This window comes from Strix uralensis, chromosome 5 (assembly GCF_047716275.1).
Source record: "Strix uralensis isolate ZFMK-TIS-50842 chromosome 5, bStrUra1, whole genome shotgun sequence".
NCBI classification, from domain to species: Eukaryota; Metazoa; Chordata; class Aves; order Strigiformes; family Strigidae; genus Strix; species Strix uralensis.
In genome coordinates, this window is record NC_133976.1 from 71,988,468 (window position 1) to 72,005,506 (window position 17,039).

General features: G+C 45.9%; 1 protein-coding gene across 2 annotated transcripts; it reads right to left on the reverse strand.

The window, feature by feature from the left end:
* Positions 1 to 248: 248 nt before the first annotated feature.
* ETFBKMT (electron transfer flavoprotein subunit beta lysine methyltransferase) lies at positions 249 to 8,563 on the reverse strand. Of its 2 annotated transcripts, none has more exons than XM_074871569.1 (4): positions 8,508 to 8,563; positions 5,277 to 5,705; positions 1,896 to 2,026; positions 249 to 1,174 (listed from the first exon to the last, which is right to left on the reverse strand). In XM_074871569.1, the coding sequence occupies exons 2-4, from the start codon at positions 5,594 to 5,596 to the stop codon at positions 810 to 812; spliced, it is 816 nt and encodes a 271-aa protein (XP_074727670.1). In that variant the 5' UTR covers positions 5,597 to 5,705; positions 8,508 to 8,563; the 3' UTR covers positions 249 to 809. The 2 variants fall into 2 exon arrangements, with proteins under 2 accessions (XP_074727670.1, XP_074727671.1); XM_074871570.1 differs by lacking the exon at positions 8,508 to 8,563 and adding an exon at positions 6,778 to 6,862.
* Between the last annotated feature and the right edge of the window lie 8,476 nt (positions 8,564 to 17,039).

The window sequence follows — 17,039 nt, forward strand, 5'->3', positions numbered from 1 at the left end:
TCTGTTCAGAAACATCACAGAAGGAAAGATTTCATCCCCCACCGGCTTCCCATGGTGATAGATTGCCTTTTTTACCCCTGCAAAGTTAGGGAATGTAGATCATTTCACCGTACTCTCTAGGGGATAAAGTTACCCTATAGCTGTTACTATTTAGTCACTTTCCACTTACTAAAAACTTTTACTTTGGCTAGAATTCAAGAAGTATATTCTAGATTTGTGTGCAACTCCTAAATAATCACTCTGGCAGCTTCAAGGAAGGGTAGATTTTTATTATAGAGGGAAAGGGGAGACTCAAATTAGTTACTTTGACGTTCAGAAGAGATATCCAGAAAAAGAGCAAGGCACTTCAAGTGGAGCATAGTATGAGCTAATAATCTAGCAGAGAGTTTTGTGAAGGGCAGCAATAATTGTCTCTATACATATCTGCAGAAGTCTGTGAAAGCAGTGCCGTAATCTTTCAGCCACCGCCTTCTCCCCACAGCAGTATGCTGGACGTCCAAAACCATTTCAGAATAGTGTCAGAGAGCAGGACATGAATATACATGAAAAACATCAAGCATGCAAACTCTTACATGTAACTTCTCTTTGGATTTGCACTTCAGTGCAGGCCCCCTGGAATACAGTTTGCACGTAGCTTGTACCTCAAAGGGAGCGAAAGCTTCAGTGAATGTGACTGAAATGAGTACGCTGAAGGTACAGTAATTTACTTTGCATCAACAGATATGTTCTGTGTTTAATTACTATTTTCATTTTACATACTTACTTACAAAAAAAGCCAACTGAGACAAAAATTCGTTAGAAAGCCAGCTTCAACAGTTTTCTAAGCTATTTGAGGGCTGATAACTCCAGACGATACTTGATGTTAATCCATTGTTTTCTTGTCTAGTATACTCGGGAAGCGAATATTCTATAACTTTGTGCAACTGACTGCGAATGCTGTGGCTTAAAAACTGATGCCTGCCAGGGTCACCAATCAGCACTTCAGTTTGCTGTATCCTGATGCATTTCCTCAGCCAGTGATGCAGACCATCAGCAAGTTGTTCATCATAAAACATATCTCCTAGAACAATGAGGTCCCAGTTGCCAGCCTCTGAATTAATGATGTTCTTAATGGTGATGGGGAAGGGATTCAAGTGGTTCAGTTCACAGTTCAAGATCATCGCCACGCCTGCAACTGAAGAAAAGTCAAAGTAAAATGAAAGTTATGTGTTAGGATTCTGCCATTCAGCCCCCTCACAAATTTCCTTGACACATCTTTCAATTTCATCTCTTAAATATTTTTGTTTATCCTATCTAGGGACTTCCACAGTTTTCATTATAGGTCAAAATCTGGCATAAAGTGATGGAATTTTATCCTCACTGTACCATGACACAGAAAAAAACTGTTCCTGGAATGGATACGAAAGAAACCAATCATGGAATCAAACCAGAATATCCAGCTGCCTTAATCTACGGATATACTTCCTAACCAATGAGTAATTTAATTATGAATAAACTGAATTCATAAGTCAATTATGGGAAAACAAAGTGTGGGAGGAAAAGGTAAAATCTGGGCCCCAACATATGAAAGTGCAGGAAAATGCAATAGTCCTACAGAGAAGCCAACTCGCTGCCTGCGCTTGGAGTTCTCTTCCAAACCAGCCGCAATGGTGTACAGGCAACACTTGATAGAAACTTTACTGTTTGCTCATTCTGAGGAGCTATGGAGACCTTCTCAGTGCAGGAGAGGCTGGTACAACCCCGCTCTAACACTGGCAAAATCTGTTCATCTTGTTAGCATTCTTAGAATTCTGTTTGGAACCTGAATTGTTCCCAAATGGAGCAAAGAAAAGTCAGTGTTGAATATGCTTTAAAAAATAGTATCTTTACACAGAGATGGAAGAAAAAGGCCTTACTAGGGTCGATGTCATTAGCAAGGACTTGTGATGCACCACTCATCACAGCAGCTATTGCTGTTGCTCCACATCCACTTCCAAGATCCAGAACCGATCGTCCTTTAACAACACGTGGATTATCTAAAATATACCTGAAAAGAAAAGCTGTTAAAGCAATGAACAAGATTATGCAAATTTCTGTTTTGCATTACACTGCATAAGAGTTCTTGTCATAAGTGTAATGAAGCATGGTATCTTAACACTATTCCACATGTGCAGCTGGTACATAGCTCCTTATTTGTCTCTACTGATATAAAAATCAAGAACCATCATCTTTCGCCCTTACTTCTCCCCCATCCCCCAAACAAAAAGAAATCCAGCCAAGTAAGCCAACTTTTTACTTCAATCAGCTCCTCTGACAGGTGAGCTTATCTAATAAACAGATACAAACTGCAAGGTGATTAAAATGCTTGGTATCAGAAACAGGAAAGTAAGGATTTGTAAAAATTAAAAGCAATCTGACGGAAGAAACATGGAGATGTATTTGCAGTGAATATTGCACCCATCAAAAGACAAGGTCTGCTCATTGCCCTAAAATACTGCCTATGCAACTGCTTGGAAGAAGAGGAACTTCTCTTTCTTTTCCTGAGCCACGCAGACACAGATTTGTGTTGTCTTCTGGCATGGAAGATGATGGCTGGCTCTTCACGCAGGGCTACTGGTAAGCACAGCTTTTGCAGCTGGGTTCCAGTGCAGAGAACTGTAATGGAAAAGTTAAGATTGGTGTACATGGCGAACAGATGGATGGGAATGTCTGGGCCTCGAAGCAGCAGCAGGAATGGCAGAAGGAGGCCTAATATGAGTGTCAAGCATTGATGGCACCTAGATCCCAGCACATCTGTATACAGATTCCCAGGAGCCCAGACTGGGAGAGCAAAAGACAACCTACTGTCGTCATAAACAGTTCAAGCCATTAAGAGTCAATAGCAGGAAAGTTGAGACCAGGACTGAAGATACAAAATGCCCACATCAGAACCTCAGGAGACATGAGGAGGACCTGACATCCCATGCCTCTTGTCCTACATGTCATCACAAGGAATCCTACCAGGACAGCTTGGTGCTTCGGAGTAAGTGGGTATGAATCCAAGGAGTGAAACTGGCTCAGTTTTAATGAAAATCACCTTCTCCTATGAGGTCTGGCACCTAGCTTTGTTACACCGTTAGCACAATGTTGCAGCATTATTTGCTACTTTGAAGATCTACCAATGCTCTCTTTTCTGAGGGCACTCAGGCAGTACATTTGTGCAGAGGCTCAGCGACTGGGCTGTTTGGCAACACTCCCCTGAGGCCATCAGGCCTCTGAGGACAGCCCCCAGTTTACCAGTAGCATGGTGGACAGGGGTGGGACCTCCACAGAAAGTTCTCCCTTTCCCCTTCTCTGGGCTATGCTTGGATTTGCGATGGCTTCCCAGCAGTAACTTGTGCAGAGCATGATCTGGCCTAAGGCTGCAAGTGCCTTGTTTCCAGCTGAGTGGTTCTCAAGTTACAGCTAACGACTGTGGTGACTTAGGACAGCTGGAACCGACTATATCCCCTGGCATGGACACAGTGCCTTATGCTGCTGCTGGAGACTGCTGTCTGCCATGCTGGGGTAATGAGGTGTCTTACGTTACACCAAGAGGAATAGCTTGAAAGAGGAGACTCCTGATCTTGGGGAAATGCCACCTGTGAAATGAGCACAGTTACAGAAGCAGCATGTTTTCATGGTCCCTTTCTACTTTTCTGGATTATGCAGCTCATTTCTGACATTCCCAATACATCATACAACTGCATAAATAATAAGTCAATACAGTGGTGAAATGCCAGATAATTACTATTGCTACCCAAATATCTGGGCATATGAATCATATGATAACAAAATGTAGAGATAACCTTACCTAATTTAATTACACAATGTTTAGGAGCACTCTAGTTCAGCTACATGGCAGGCTAATCAGCTCACAATTTAACTGTAAGATTCATCCTTTCCTGGTCACAAATGCCTTCCTATTTATGCTTTCTTGTAGAAAAACAGCAAAGCCCCATTTCAGATCCTTCCCTTTCATCTACATGGGGAATGTCTGACAGCTTGTTCTTTGCTGTAACAATTATGAACTTTTTCTGCTGTTCAAAGTGAGAGAATTGATTTTACAGAATAAAAGAACTCTTAACTAGTTCCTGGGAATCAAGAACATTAAAGACATTTTGACAGTAAGTGGCCAAAATCAAAATGTGGCTTCTAATGTGACTAAAAGACAGCCACAATAAGGCTTGACAATAATGCTTCTGAAGTCCTAAATGAGGAGAGTGATTCAGGCTAACCAGCACTCCAAGTGCATCAGCATAAACCTGCTTTTCTCAACAGACCAGACACACATGCACACTCCTATCTCCTACAAAAAAAAAAACCAACCATGTTTTACAACAAAATAGAAATCCTCCTGTTCAGAACGAAAATGACTGATAGAATTAAATACCTCACTAGGTTTTGATGGCAACTGCCCAGCCCTTCAACAGCTCCAAATTCAGCCCTGTTGTCAACACATGCATCACCACTGAAGACAATAGATTTCAACTTAAGAGCTCATACTGGTTTTGGCTGGCATAGAGTTAATTTTCTTCCTAGTAGCTGGTACAGTGCTGTGGTTTGGATTTAGTGTGAGAATAATGTTGATAACACACTGATGTTTTAGTTGTTGCTAAGTAGCGTTTATCTTAAGGATTTTTCAGTTTCCAGTGCTCTGCCAGTGAGCAGGTGAACAAGAAGCTGGGAGGGAGCCTGGCCAGGACAGCTGACCTGAACTAGCCAAAGGGGTATTCTATACCATAGAACATCATGCTCAGTATATAAACTGGGATGAGTGGTCTGGGAGGGGCGGATCGCTGCTTGGGCATCAGTCAGCGGGTGGTGAGCAATTGCATTGTGCATTGCTTGTTTTTTCTGGCATTTTATTTCCCTTTCTTTTTGTTATCTTCCATTACTACTATTATTGTTGTTATTATTTTTTATTTTATTTTAGTTACTAAACTGTTCTTATCTCAACCCATAAGTTTTACTTTTTTTTGATTCTCTTCCCTATCCCACTGGGAGGGGGAGGAGCAAGTGAGCAGCTGCATGGTGCTTAGTTGCCAGCTGGGTTAAACCATGACAGAGCCGTAAGTTTTTCTATATACAGGAGGTGCTGATTCTTCACTGCCAGCCAGCAGACACTGCATCTCTCCTGTATAAGCAGAGAGCAGTATGGATAATGTGCTCTCATACAAGGCAAATACACACTGCTAGGAATCACTACAAACAGAGCCAGGTCTGACATCCTGGCCCACAGCAGACTGGACTTAACTTCGGTGACGCATGCTGCATACCTGGAGAGGGCTTGGCCTCCTGGCCAGTAAATTGCCCAGAATGGGTCCCCATAAGGCCACAGGTCAGGTTTTTCCCTCCAGAACCTGCAGCGAGGGGTAAGGAGGCGCAGCCGTATCTCTGGCGTGAGGTGCCCGCTGCTGGTGACCTCCGTGTTCTCCTCCAAAAACGCTCTCACCTCGGGGTCCAGAGACTTGCCAGCACTCCAATGGCAGCAGCGCTTCCAGCGCAGAGGGAGGCCTCCCCTCCTGCTCCTCCAAGCCTTGGCAAAGGTGTTCTGCCTGCCCAAGAGGAGGAGCCGCTTCCAGCCGCGGAAGGCCATGTCTCCCCAAGGAGAGCTTGGAGCACAGCTTACCTGAAGCAGGTGATGAGGCAGAAAGCCTGAAACAAACTCACAGGATGTTGTTCTTCATAGTGATGGATGACAGGTCCTGAAAGGAGAACAATGCTACGTAAGTGATGTTTCTTCAGTGACTTCAAGGGTAGGCACCACCAGGGCTTTAGGAAGAGGAAGTCAACATGCTGTTGTGTCACCAGGAATGTGTGCCTTGCCCTGCCCAAAGAGCCTCTGAAGTCTGAAAGAAGTGGTATTTAAGGAAGAAGCTCTCAAGAGACCCATTCAGGAGAGCGCTATAAACATACCCAGTGAGAAACAACCAGCTGATAGAGCTAAAAATTAAGCATGCAGCCATTTAACATCTCCCTCTGTCTTGAAGGTATACACACAGTAAGCTACTCCCATTTAAGGTTCTTCCATTGAATCTTAAGATTTTGCAGTAGGGCTCTGGCATTGCAGGGCCTATGGACATAGCAAAGGATATCAGTAGGTTGTTTGAGAGACGCCATTAATTACAAGTTTTATAATGGTGATGAGTCTTTTAGGAAAGCATCTTTTTAAAGGGAAGCCATTAAAGGTTTTCCTCAAAAGACTTTCCTCTTTCTACCTCAGATTTGTCAGGCTGCCAGGTCCAAAATGAAAAAAAAAAAAAATCCCCAAGAATTTATCTTAATCAGAATACTCCCAATTTGTTGCATTTCAGTCTGTATTTTAGAGAATCGATTAGTCTTATGGTACAATTGTCTCATGTGGATGCTCGCAGCTGTAGAAGAAAGCAGACCTCCACCACTGTAGCCCGTTTCCCATGAGAAACTACGTAAACATCTCTGAGATGTCTAAAGAGAGAAACTGAATTCAACACATTTTAAAAAATAAGATTTTTAAAAGGTGAGACATTCAGAGTGGATGAGCTCACGTTCAAAGGCCTTCTGACACTACTCAAGGCCAGTTTTCAGGTCACCAGCAGTGAAGAAAAGGAGCATGAAAGATTGGTACATCAGAGGTTTGACTCATTTAAGAATGAGGAGAATGGAGAGTGGAGAGCCAGAGCACTCAGCTGAGAGGTGAAGGAAGAACCTCTCAGCGCTTCATCACCATACTCTCCTCACCCACCATCTCTTGCAGCCCCTGAGTCTTTCTTACACTGATGCTGCGTGTATACTTACCAAGTGTTAGCCTGAAGAGAAAGCAACTGTTTTCCTGCCTTCCTGGTCAGATCTCCTCCTTCATCCATCCTTGAATTCATATCTTTTTTCCTTCCTTGTCTTGCTCTCTAATTTTGTTTCGATAACTCTGACTGACTTACTTGATTCACAGCACAGCTTTTGAACCTTCCCCTAAACTGATGACCAGAGAAGCATTTAAAGCCTGTGCTTCCACAACAGCAAGACTGCAAGTACAAAGAGACACAAGAGAAACTGCACTATTTTGTGATTGCTTTCTTTCTTCCACAGTGGTTTTCATGAAAAAGCAGAATGATGCATGAAGAAAAGCAACTTCAGCCCACCCCTGCCACTTTTTGACAACAGAAGAATTGTGGCCAGCTTCACCACCTAGAGCTGTGCAGGTTGTCCTTAAAAAAGCTAGACAAAGGGACAAAGGAAAAATATGCTAATAAAACAGTCTTAACACTTTGTATTTCATGCCTTCAGTTTCTCTTTATTTGTCTGTATCTTTAGTAGAAGTTCATACGTGCTTAGTGGCATTTTTGTTGTGTGCTGGCCTCTGCTTCAGGTACGGGGTTTAGTTTGATTGCTTACTAAAATGTTAAGCCGTGAACTTCCCTCCTGTAACACATTGCTATTTAGGCTAATAGTCCAGTTAAGTCTTTGTTTAAATCATTGGCTAAAGGCTTTGTATTTTTATTATAAATAAATACACATGACTGAACATTTTGCATTTTTCCACATTTGAGAATGCCATTCAGCAGAGTCCATGTAATTAATGAATGTAATTAACGAGTGCCTGCCTTCCTGAAGGCAGAGCTATATAATCCTCATCTGCCTAAGGGAAGCAGGAAGTTAACTGAAATCAATCAGAGGCAGAAATCTTGTCAGCTAATGCTGTATGCTGGTTTTTCCCCATGAATTGCTGCAAATTAGTAGTGCTGATATTCAGTAGCATGTATTTTGCATCGCCTGTCACGATGGTTACTCTTTTTAAACTAATTGTTGGTAGAGAAATATCTGCCAAGAGCTCTGTGCTCAAAATGCCAAATCGAGCTTAAGCACTTAGTGCAGGCAGGCGTCAGAATAGCTATCACTGCGTTTGACACTCCCGGCCCTCCCATCTTACTGGGAATCAGTGGGCGAGCAGAACTTGGAAAAGGGGGCAAAACAAAGCAAAACCCAACCAAAAAAAAACCCAAACAAACAAAAAAAACCCCAATTCCTGTGCAATTTAAGATATTTTTTTTTTTTTTTAAAGCAGCAGGTGCCTTTCAAAGCATAACCACACCGACCCCACGCTTCCCATCGGAGGAATCCAGACCTCTTCGAGGCCAAAGGCCGCCCGCCTCAGCCAGGGAGGCAAATACCGCGCCGCCACCCAGCCCTGCGGCCAAGAGCCGCCCAGCCCCGGGCCACCGGGACAGACACCGCTCCCACCCAGACGCCCCCAGATTGTCACCCCGGGCCGCGCACCCCTCTGCAAAGCGGCCGCCAGCCTCCGAGGGGCACGGACGGCCCCAGCGGCGTGGCGGCAAGGGCTGGGGCCAGGGGCAGGGGCAGGCCAGCACCAGGACCTGGGCCGCCCCGCCCCGCCCCGCGCAGGCCCGGCCGCGCCGCTCCGGCCACCGCGCCGCTCCGCCGGGCCGGGCCTGTCCGTGCCGCCCACCCCCACCCCCGCCCCCCGCCGGGGCGGGACCGGGGCCGGGGAGCGCCCGGCCCACACCTACCTGCTCCCGGCCGCCGCCGCCGCCGCTGCTGCGCTCCGCTCCGCCCTGCTGCGCCGGGGCCGGGCCGGGCCGGGCCGAGGAGGGCCGGGATCCCCGCCCGCCCTTAAAGCGGCAGCGCCGCGGAGCCTCCGGCCCGGTCCCGGTGCCGGCAGCTTCGGCCCCGAACCCTTCGCTGGTGCTTGGGGTGGGTTTGTTCCGTACCGCGGCGGTTCGGGGCAGCGGCCTGGGCCTGCCGCTCTCTAAACTCAGGCCACTGATCCGTGTCCTGTGCTTGCTCTGTTCCTGCTTCGTGTAAAATGCTTTTTAAAAGACTTGCATCCGTGTAAACTAGCTCTGTATTTTAAAATGTTAATAAAAATCCACATGGGAAAAAGAACAATAGCACGTATCCAAATTTGACAGCAGTGAAAATGAGGTAGTCTTTTTTTTTTTTTTTCTTCCTTTGCATATCAGATCAAGGCCTCTATCAAATCTGCTATGGCCTAACCAAGGTTTCCGAATCTCTTTGAAACAGCAACAACTATTGAAGGTACTGGCCACCAAAAGGCCATCCATCCAGCGCCCCAGTGCAGGGTCTGTTCCCCAGGCAAGCCAAACCTCTGTTTTCCCCTCTCTGTGTTTCTTTTCCCCATGCTCCATCTGTCCCTTTAATATTTCTGTTGCTTTAAAGATCCCTTCGTTTCTCTCCTCCCCAAACCCCCTCCGCGTGGACAGAAGGGAGGGTCTTCCCTGACAGCACTATTTTGTTGTTGTTACTCAGGAGGGCACAGCTCTGCTACAGGGAAGCACCCGACAACCTGCTAACAGTGGTGTCTCCTCTGGGGCCACAAAGTGCATTTTCACTAGGCAGCGACTGCGACTTGTCCATGGCTGGACAAGGAACCAAACCCTCCTGCATCTCCCCCCTTCCCCAGCTGCTGTCCTCCACAGAGAGATCCCCCCGGCCAGGGGCTCGCCTCCCGCCCAGGGCCAGGGCCAGGGCCAGGGCCAAGCCCCTCCTGAGGGTGCACCAAGGCCAGGCCGGGGCTGGAGGTGGTTCCTGGGTTTTCTGCTGGCTGCTCCACTGCTGCGATTTCACAGAATTTTTTCACAGAATCATCTAGGTTGGAAAGGACCTTGAAGATCATCTAGTCCAACCGTTAAACTGCAATCCCATGGCTGTCCTTCTGCAGGGCTGGTTTTGCTGCGTTGGTTAGCTGGCTCCAGCCAAGGCAGGCTGGAGAGGCACCTGCAGCTCTCCAGCAGCTCCCACCGGGTCTCTGCCCCATCTCCAGTCCTATCTGCCAGGATTTAGGGAATACAAGCAGCTTCTGACAAGACTGACAAATGTGGTTTTCTTTGTCCCTGTGGGACAAAGTGTCCCATATTTCACACACTGTGTTTTGAAAACACTTCCGTGCATTGCCTGAGGTGATGATCGTTAAATCCTGCAGCACTTAGAGTGCAGGTTTTTGAAAATAAATGGTGATTGCACAGCCTAAATCTGGATCTGCCCATATCTCTGAGATTATGAGGCCATCTAGTGATCTCCTGGCTTAGTACAATTAAAATGTGCTCTCCAGGTTATAAAGCCGGACCTTTCTTTTAATCGCGGGTGATCCCCAGTGTCCAGAGAGAAGGTGGCCCCTCTGTGCTGAGCTGCAGAGACACCAGGATAGAGGTAATGCACTGGGAGGAGGTCACGACGCGGACAGAAGCTGGTGGCCACCTGCCATATGAAGGAGCCTGAAGTCCACACACACATTAAGCTGTAGGGATACTTGCATGCCTTTTATAAAGCAGGACTCACACTCAGTCTTTTTAGAAGTGATCCCCCAAATTTATATAAAGGTGTGGATCTTTGTGGTTTAGGCTCAGGAAGGACATTATTTCTTGAAGCCCTTAGGGGAACCATGAAGTTTCAAAGGTCTTGAGTCTTTCAGCAGCTCTTGCTGGTCCTCTCCAAGGTGGGAGACATTGAAAACACTCATAATACCCAAAACTGTGCATAAAATGTTCAATTCAGGACCCAGGTCTTTATGTCCTCTAGATACTCACCACCATGCTAGGAATAAAGAACTCAGTAATGTAACAAGAAAATCATTATCAGCATCAACTCAGGATGCCATGTAAGATGTGGTAACAGCTTCAAGCATACCTGACAGGTGATGATACACCTTTACCTTGCACATTTTATTTTATGCCTGAGAAAGTTCTCAGAGAAATCTGACAGGAAAGCTTTTTCACTTGGATCTTCAGCCTCTTTGATTGGGTATTTTAACTAGTGACTTCTCAGGTCTAGTTTTTCTGAACTCCTGATATATGATATTACTCGATAGCTATGTGAATCTCAGTTACTAAGTCACTGCTGTCTAATATAGACCAACATCCCACTGAGGCAATTAAAAGAAATGTTCCCTGGCTGCACCAAGAGATTGCTTAGGTGAATAAGGAGGGGTGAAGTCCTTGCTTCCTAGTAACATTGGCTAGGATGCTAAAAACAGAAATCCACTCTTTCTTATTTAACTACAAATATTTAGCTATTATTGTATTGACTCTTAGCATGACATAAGAAAGCTCTGATACCAATGATAGCTGTCATCACTCTTGTGAAAGTCTAGGTGAACCACTTAGACTTTCAGGACATGCTTTGTGCTGATTACTTCAGCAAAATATCAAAGACTGCCCCATGAAAAAAAAATGTTTCATTTCCAAAGGCTTTTTGCTTTAGATGGTGACATCTTGAGAATTTCTGCTGCTCAAATGTATGGTATACTGTGCAGCCAACTACCATAACTGTGCTGGAATTTGCTCTGAGGACAAGGACGTCTTTGATCACAACATAACATCGATTTGACGTACCATGGAGGAGCGCAACACTTGCAAAATTCAGCTGTAGAGTAGCACACAAGGGACTCCTGCATGTCCAAGGGAATTAGCGGATTACTGGCTGATCATGCAACTTCCCAAGTCTCAGGAGAAATCTTGAGCCAATTAACAACAAAGAAAAGGGACTGCACAAGGACAGAGAGAAGTGGAAGGCAGAGGGGAGCTACCTTTGCATTAACGAGCCCACGACTCATGAATCTTCAGGGGTACAAAGGTTAAACTCAAAGGAAAGCAGGCCTGCAGTTTGGCAGACACTTGATCACCCCAGTTCATTCCATCTCTTCTAGCTGTTACAGCCCCAATTTCCAGACCTCTTTTTTTGCAAGGCCAGCTCCCACAGTTTGCTGCAGTGATAAGACCTCGGTGCCATTTCACAGAAGGGAAGATGGATGGATTCAGAGCAGTGTTGATGTTAAAAAGCATCCCAACAACTCAGTATCACAGTCAGGGGTTTTGCACATCAGGATCAATTTGTGGTTGCCCAGAGGCTGTGGAAGCGTCATTATCAAAATGTAGCTGGCACATTAGCTAGTAGCTAAGGTAAAACTGAAGATGAGAGCTCCGGCTAGGTGAGGGAGAGGCAACTCAATTATTCTGTTGTGCCTTCAGCTACAATCCACGCCTACTCATTTCAGAATCACAGCACATCTTTGCAGTTGAAGAATAGATATCCTAACATAACAAAAATCACACATTACCTGTAATGTGTCCCAAAAGCATTAGATATATTTTTCACAGGATTAACTTTCCCTTCTGCCTTGCCAGCTACATTAGGTGAGGAGCAGGAATGAGCAGCAGCTGGCAGAGTGAATGCAAGAAGGGGAACCTGTAAGGTGCAGCTTTTTTTGGGGTGTGGTGGTGGGGTGATGAAATGAGAAGCTTTATTAATCTGACCCTTGTGCCACTGCAGATTCAGTCTTCCTGACACAAGGAGTCCCTCCAGGATCCTTTATGGTAAAACCAAGAAGTTGAAAGTTATTATCTCTGAGTTCATTCTTGATTTTGTTTTTTGTCCATGTGTGTGATTAAAGCATGCTTGGCCTTAGCTGGCTGCTTGTGATCACACACAGTCAGACATGGGAGCATTTCTGTAGCATAGATGAAGACTGGAAAGATACACTGAGTCAGATGGTTTGTGCTTCTCTTTGGTGTATTGTTCGGATGTTTGTTTTGATGTTAAAACTAGAGGGTACATATTTTCAAGCCCTGTTTTGGAACAGTTGAAGTCTCCTTGAACTAGTAGGACTTTGACTCCCACATATCTCTTACAGTAATGACACTTAGGCTCCCCAGTTTCAGGTCCCAGAGATATTTTGTGACAATCAGCTAGCATAAGTGAAGCCTCACTGTGGAGGAAAATCAGACAGAAAGCAGTTCAGCCTGATGAACATACTTGTTGCTAATGAACATGCCCAGAGATGTGTCCTGTAAAAACAGGTGCTCTGGTGGTTTTAGTTGCACAGAAAGAAGATTGCAGCACAGGCAGTAACTAAGAGGAATCAGCCACCACATTGGCACAGCCACTTCTGATGATACAGCTACCTGTATTAGTACACTGAAAGAGGTGGTGGTGGGCTGTTTGCAGAGGATTTTGTTCATAGCTCCCTTTGGTCTTCCCCAAACTAAACTATTCCTATTATACTTTTTGTACTGTTGTGATGCTACTGTGGTCATCTGTAACAGCTTTCTGGATGTCAGTGTCCTACCTTGGGTGACCAGGGGTCTGGGGTCACAGCAGTCTGCAGGAAGCTTTTAGGTATCCCCAAGGTCTGGGCTGGCTCTGGAGCCAGCCCAAGGTGGGACATAGCTGCACTGGGGAAGAAAGAAAAACTGTAAATAGAGCTGAGCAAAGGCTGTGCCTGGTGTCACAGCACTTGTTTGAGTTTTTTTGTTGTTGTTTTGGTTTTTTTTTTCTGTGCTTTCCTGAAAAGCCCTGAGAGAGAAAGACAATGGAAACTGAGTGAAAATGAACAACCAAGGAAAGGGGCTGCTTACGCACTATGGAGCCTCTCCAGTCTGGTCTCCAGACAGTCTGTAGCTGCCTAAGTTTTCCTAAATGAAACTGAGACATTCTCTATGTCCTCATCCCTCCTGACTTCCTGTGACAGGAAACTCTATCCTCTCTGCCTTCCCCGCATGTCATTGTCGCACATCCCCTCCATGTGTGATGTACCAAGGGTGATACGCAAGTCTCATGACTTCAGCACACTTATTAGACCTTAGCTTTTCCCCAACAGGCAGAAACAGTGTCAAACAACAGGCCAAAGCCAACATTTAGTCTGAGGCATAAGACCACGACCACAAGTTGGGGCTCTAATTCAAATGATGCTTCCCAAGCTTAGCTCTTTGTTGCCAGGTAGGCTGGATTTAAACCTATGACTAATTCCTTCTCTTTTCTCCAGGCAGAGCAATTGCTCCAGCTTGCTCCAGAAGTAAAGCCTGAAGACATCGTACATTTGGTCATCTGATTTTAAGGAATGTGCTAACAGCCATTGGTGCCAGAGATAAGGTAATCAAGACAAGTTTTCAAGGAGTTTCATCAGTTCCCAGCAGCCAGTTGATTTTGTAATTCAAATTTTTTAGTTTCCCCACCAGTGCTCAGAGCCTGGCACCAGCTGAACTCTTCCTTTTGCCTTCCACATGGTAGTCTGCCAAACATTTGGACTCTTCCAGGGACCTGGGGACAGAGGAAACAATGGAGATCTGAGACAGACAAGATAGGCAGGTGGTGCTTACTCTCTAGAGCTCCTAGAGGAAGCTCTTTGCCAAGGACCTGGTACAATATGTGCCTCCTCTTTTGGCTGATGTTTGCTATTGCATCCTGGGAGGGTTTTAGGGTCCTCAAGCAACTTAGTTGTGAGTCAGGGTCATGCTATGTCAGGACCTCTGCTCTTCACTATTTTGCCCTAGTGTCCAGAGGGCATGGAAAACAAGTGATACAACTGCAAGGACGCCCAGGGGAATGGAAACACAGCTCCCCTGCAACACCAGCCAGCTCCCTCACGTGACGAACAGGCTGGAGCTCAAGTTCAATGTGACCAGGGCCAGAATAGCTACTATTTATGCACATGGAGGCATGGGAAGGTCACAAGGGGCTGGAAAAGGACTTGATTTTTGGACCTCTTATCAATTTTCAGTGGTATCCTACAAAGTGTTAGGTCCACTGGCTTTCCCATCCATACTTATGCAACATACCCTCCAGAGGGGTGTTATCCAGAGGATACAGGCAACCCTGTCACTTGTACATCAACAGGTTTCAAATACACACATGACCAGATTCATGGTTGGACTCAATGATCTTAAAGGTCTTTTCCAACGTTAAATGATTTTATGGTTCTATGGGGTCTGCTTATACAACTTAAACAGACATTAGCCCATATACAATGTCTTTGTGCATTTCAAGCTTCGCTAGGCTTGGTGCGTTGCACCATACACTGCAATTTCCTTCACTGCAGCAGAGGGCATGGTACAGCAACACCTGAATGGCTCCTTGGGAGCGGGCTTACTTCCAGCCAGACCTGTTACCTGCAAGGCTGGGCAGGTTGCACATGGAGCTGCTTGGATGCCTCCCTGTCACAGCCCCAGTGCTCCTAATAGTGAAGGCAGCCCCAGAAACCCCCAACCTCACACCGTGTGATCTTGCATCTTGGGTTTTAGCAGCTGAGGTGTCAAGCTTCATACAAGCAGCTGCATCCAGCTCAAGCGGAAGCAGCAGTGTTGCTGTGACCCTGCAGCACTGCTCTTTGGCTGCAGCACCATGAACTGGTGCTGGGGGAGCCAGGGCAGGGACATCTGCAGGAAGCCCAATTCTCAGTCTAAATAAATGGCCCAAGGATGACAGAGCAGACAGGCTCTGTCATCTTCCAAACAAGAAAGTAAGCAATTCCATGACTGAAATCAGCACATCTTGACTGAGTGTCAGGGCCTTGAGGGCACTAATGTGTCTTACTGGCCCTCTCCACCCCCTGGGGCTCCCTCAACCCTGCCCACAGCCCAGCATCCTATTTTAGCACCCATGAGGCTGTCAGTCCCTGCCCCAGCGATGTCACAGCAGGACTGGTCTCCAGCTCACCTCAGCCCTGCCCTGCCTGCCCATGGGCCCCAGCAATCCCTCTCCCCATGGCCATCCCAGGGCTGTGTTCCCAGCCTGGTTCCCCTCACTGGGCCTGACCCTGGTCCCCACCCATGGGCTGACATTAGAGTCAGAGCAGCTGGACACACTGACAGTGCCTGGCACCAGAGTGCTTCTGCTCTCTTGCCTTTACCCCTGCCTGGTAGCGCTGAGCACCAGAAAGTCAATGGCTCTGATTTAGCCTGGGAAATACTTTTTACTGGGATTTCCCAGTAATAGTTGCATTTCAGCCTGGAGGGAGGTGCTGAGCTAGCCCATCCACACATCAGAGACATGCTGTCACCCCCAAAGGATGTGCTTGATGGGAATAGCTGGAATTGCTCAGCATGGATCCTGGCTTAAATAAGTTGTGGCTATTGGTTTGCAAGGAAGTCGCTAAGAAACGTGATCCTTGAGGAGAAGTGAACTGCTTTGATCTCTGTCCTTCTCTTCAATGTGAGCTCAGAGCTGATTTCCAGTAAAGCATGAGCGCAGTAAGCCAATGCAGAAAACCTACAATCTAGCTGTCATCAATAGTAAGTCTCCTAAGAAGCAAGTACTTCAAGGTGATGTGCTGTTACCAGCATGAAGAATAAGTGGCACAGAGATATGGCTTAACCTATGGACAAAAATGTTTAGACTTCTGCTAGAAACACTAGTAGGGAAATTGAAACAGACCCTTTAGTGCTTTCATTAGCAAGAACTGCTTTTAGATTCATAAAATAACATCACTGCAATGATGTGAACATGTATTAAAACAGAGCACACAGAAAAGCAGCAGTCCTTGCTAAATAACAAAACAATTCACAATGCATATTTATTGCAGGAAATACTTTTCATCTGTCCTTGATCTCATGTTGTATATTGGCTATGGATTCGGTGGATTTGGATTTCTTTAGCATGCCCTTGGGCTTTCAAGTGTGCTAGGATGTATTGTAATGTAGATGCGGGGTGTCTGGCACTTTTACTGAATAAGGCTTCAAAGGGAAGTTGGGAAATTGAAATCAGGGAAGTTGAAATCAGACTCTAATTACATTTGTACAGAGGCCAAAGGCATTTTGACAAAGAGCTTACCTGCTGTTCATGGACAGATTTCATTCAGAGCACATGAAGACGTAGGGTTTGTTCACGCTCCCACTGGTATCGGCAGACATGGCACTGCCTGATTTTTGGAAACTGAGATAAAGGAAAATATTTGTGACTAGGCTTTGAACACAATGCCATTACTCGGGTAGACGTGACAGCACGAGTGTTTCTTCTCTGGAAGCCTTCCCAGTGCCAGAGATTAGCTAACTGAGAGCACAGACCACTGGCACAGCTCTGCCCGAGCCCCTTCCACCGCAGACAATACTGCTGTGGGCATGTGGGGCGGGGATCTCCTCCTGCCTTTCTCCTTGCCACAATATGTACTTATGAAGCTTTAGTGCTATAAAAAAAAAAAAAAAAGAAAAAAAAAAGGCCACAGCCCTTTCCTCATGCTTTATGTGGGCAGGTATATTATGCTGCAAGAATCTTTTACCTCCTTGGGTCTTTCCCAAGCAGACAGATTGTAA

What these genes read in the sequence shown, in the direction of transcription:
- ETFBKMT (XM_074871569.1), bottom strand. Translation starts at nt 5,596, where the DNA reads ATGGCCTTCCGCGGCTGGAAGCGGCTCCTCCTCTTGGGCAGGCAGAAC. An exon ending in GGAGGCCAAGCCCTCTCCAG is followed by an intron (nt 2,027 to 5,276) that starts GTATGCAGCATG and finishes TTTTCTTTTCAG; the next exon opens with GTATATTTTAGATAATCCAC. An exon ending in TGCTAATGACATCGACCCTA is followed by an intron (nt 1,175 to 1,895) that starts GTAAGGCCTTTT and finishes ACTTTTCTTCAG; the next exon opens with TTGCAGGCGTGGCGATGATC.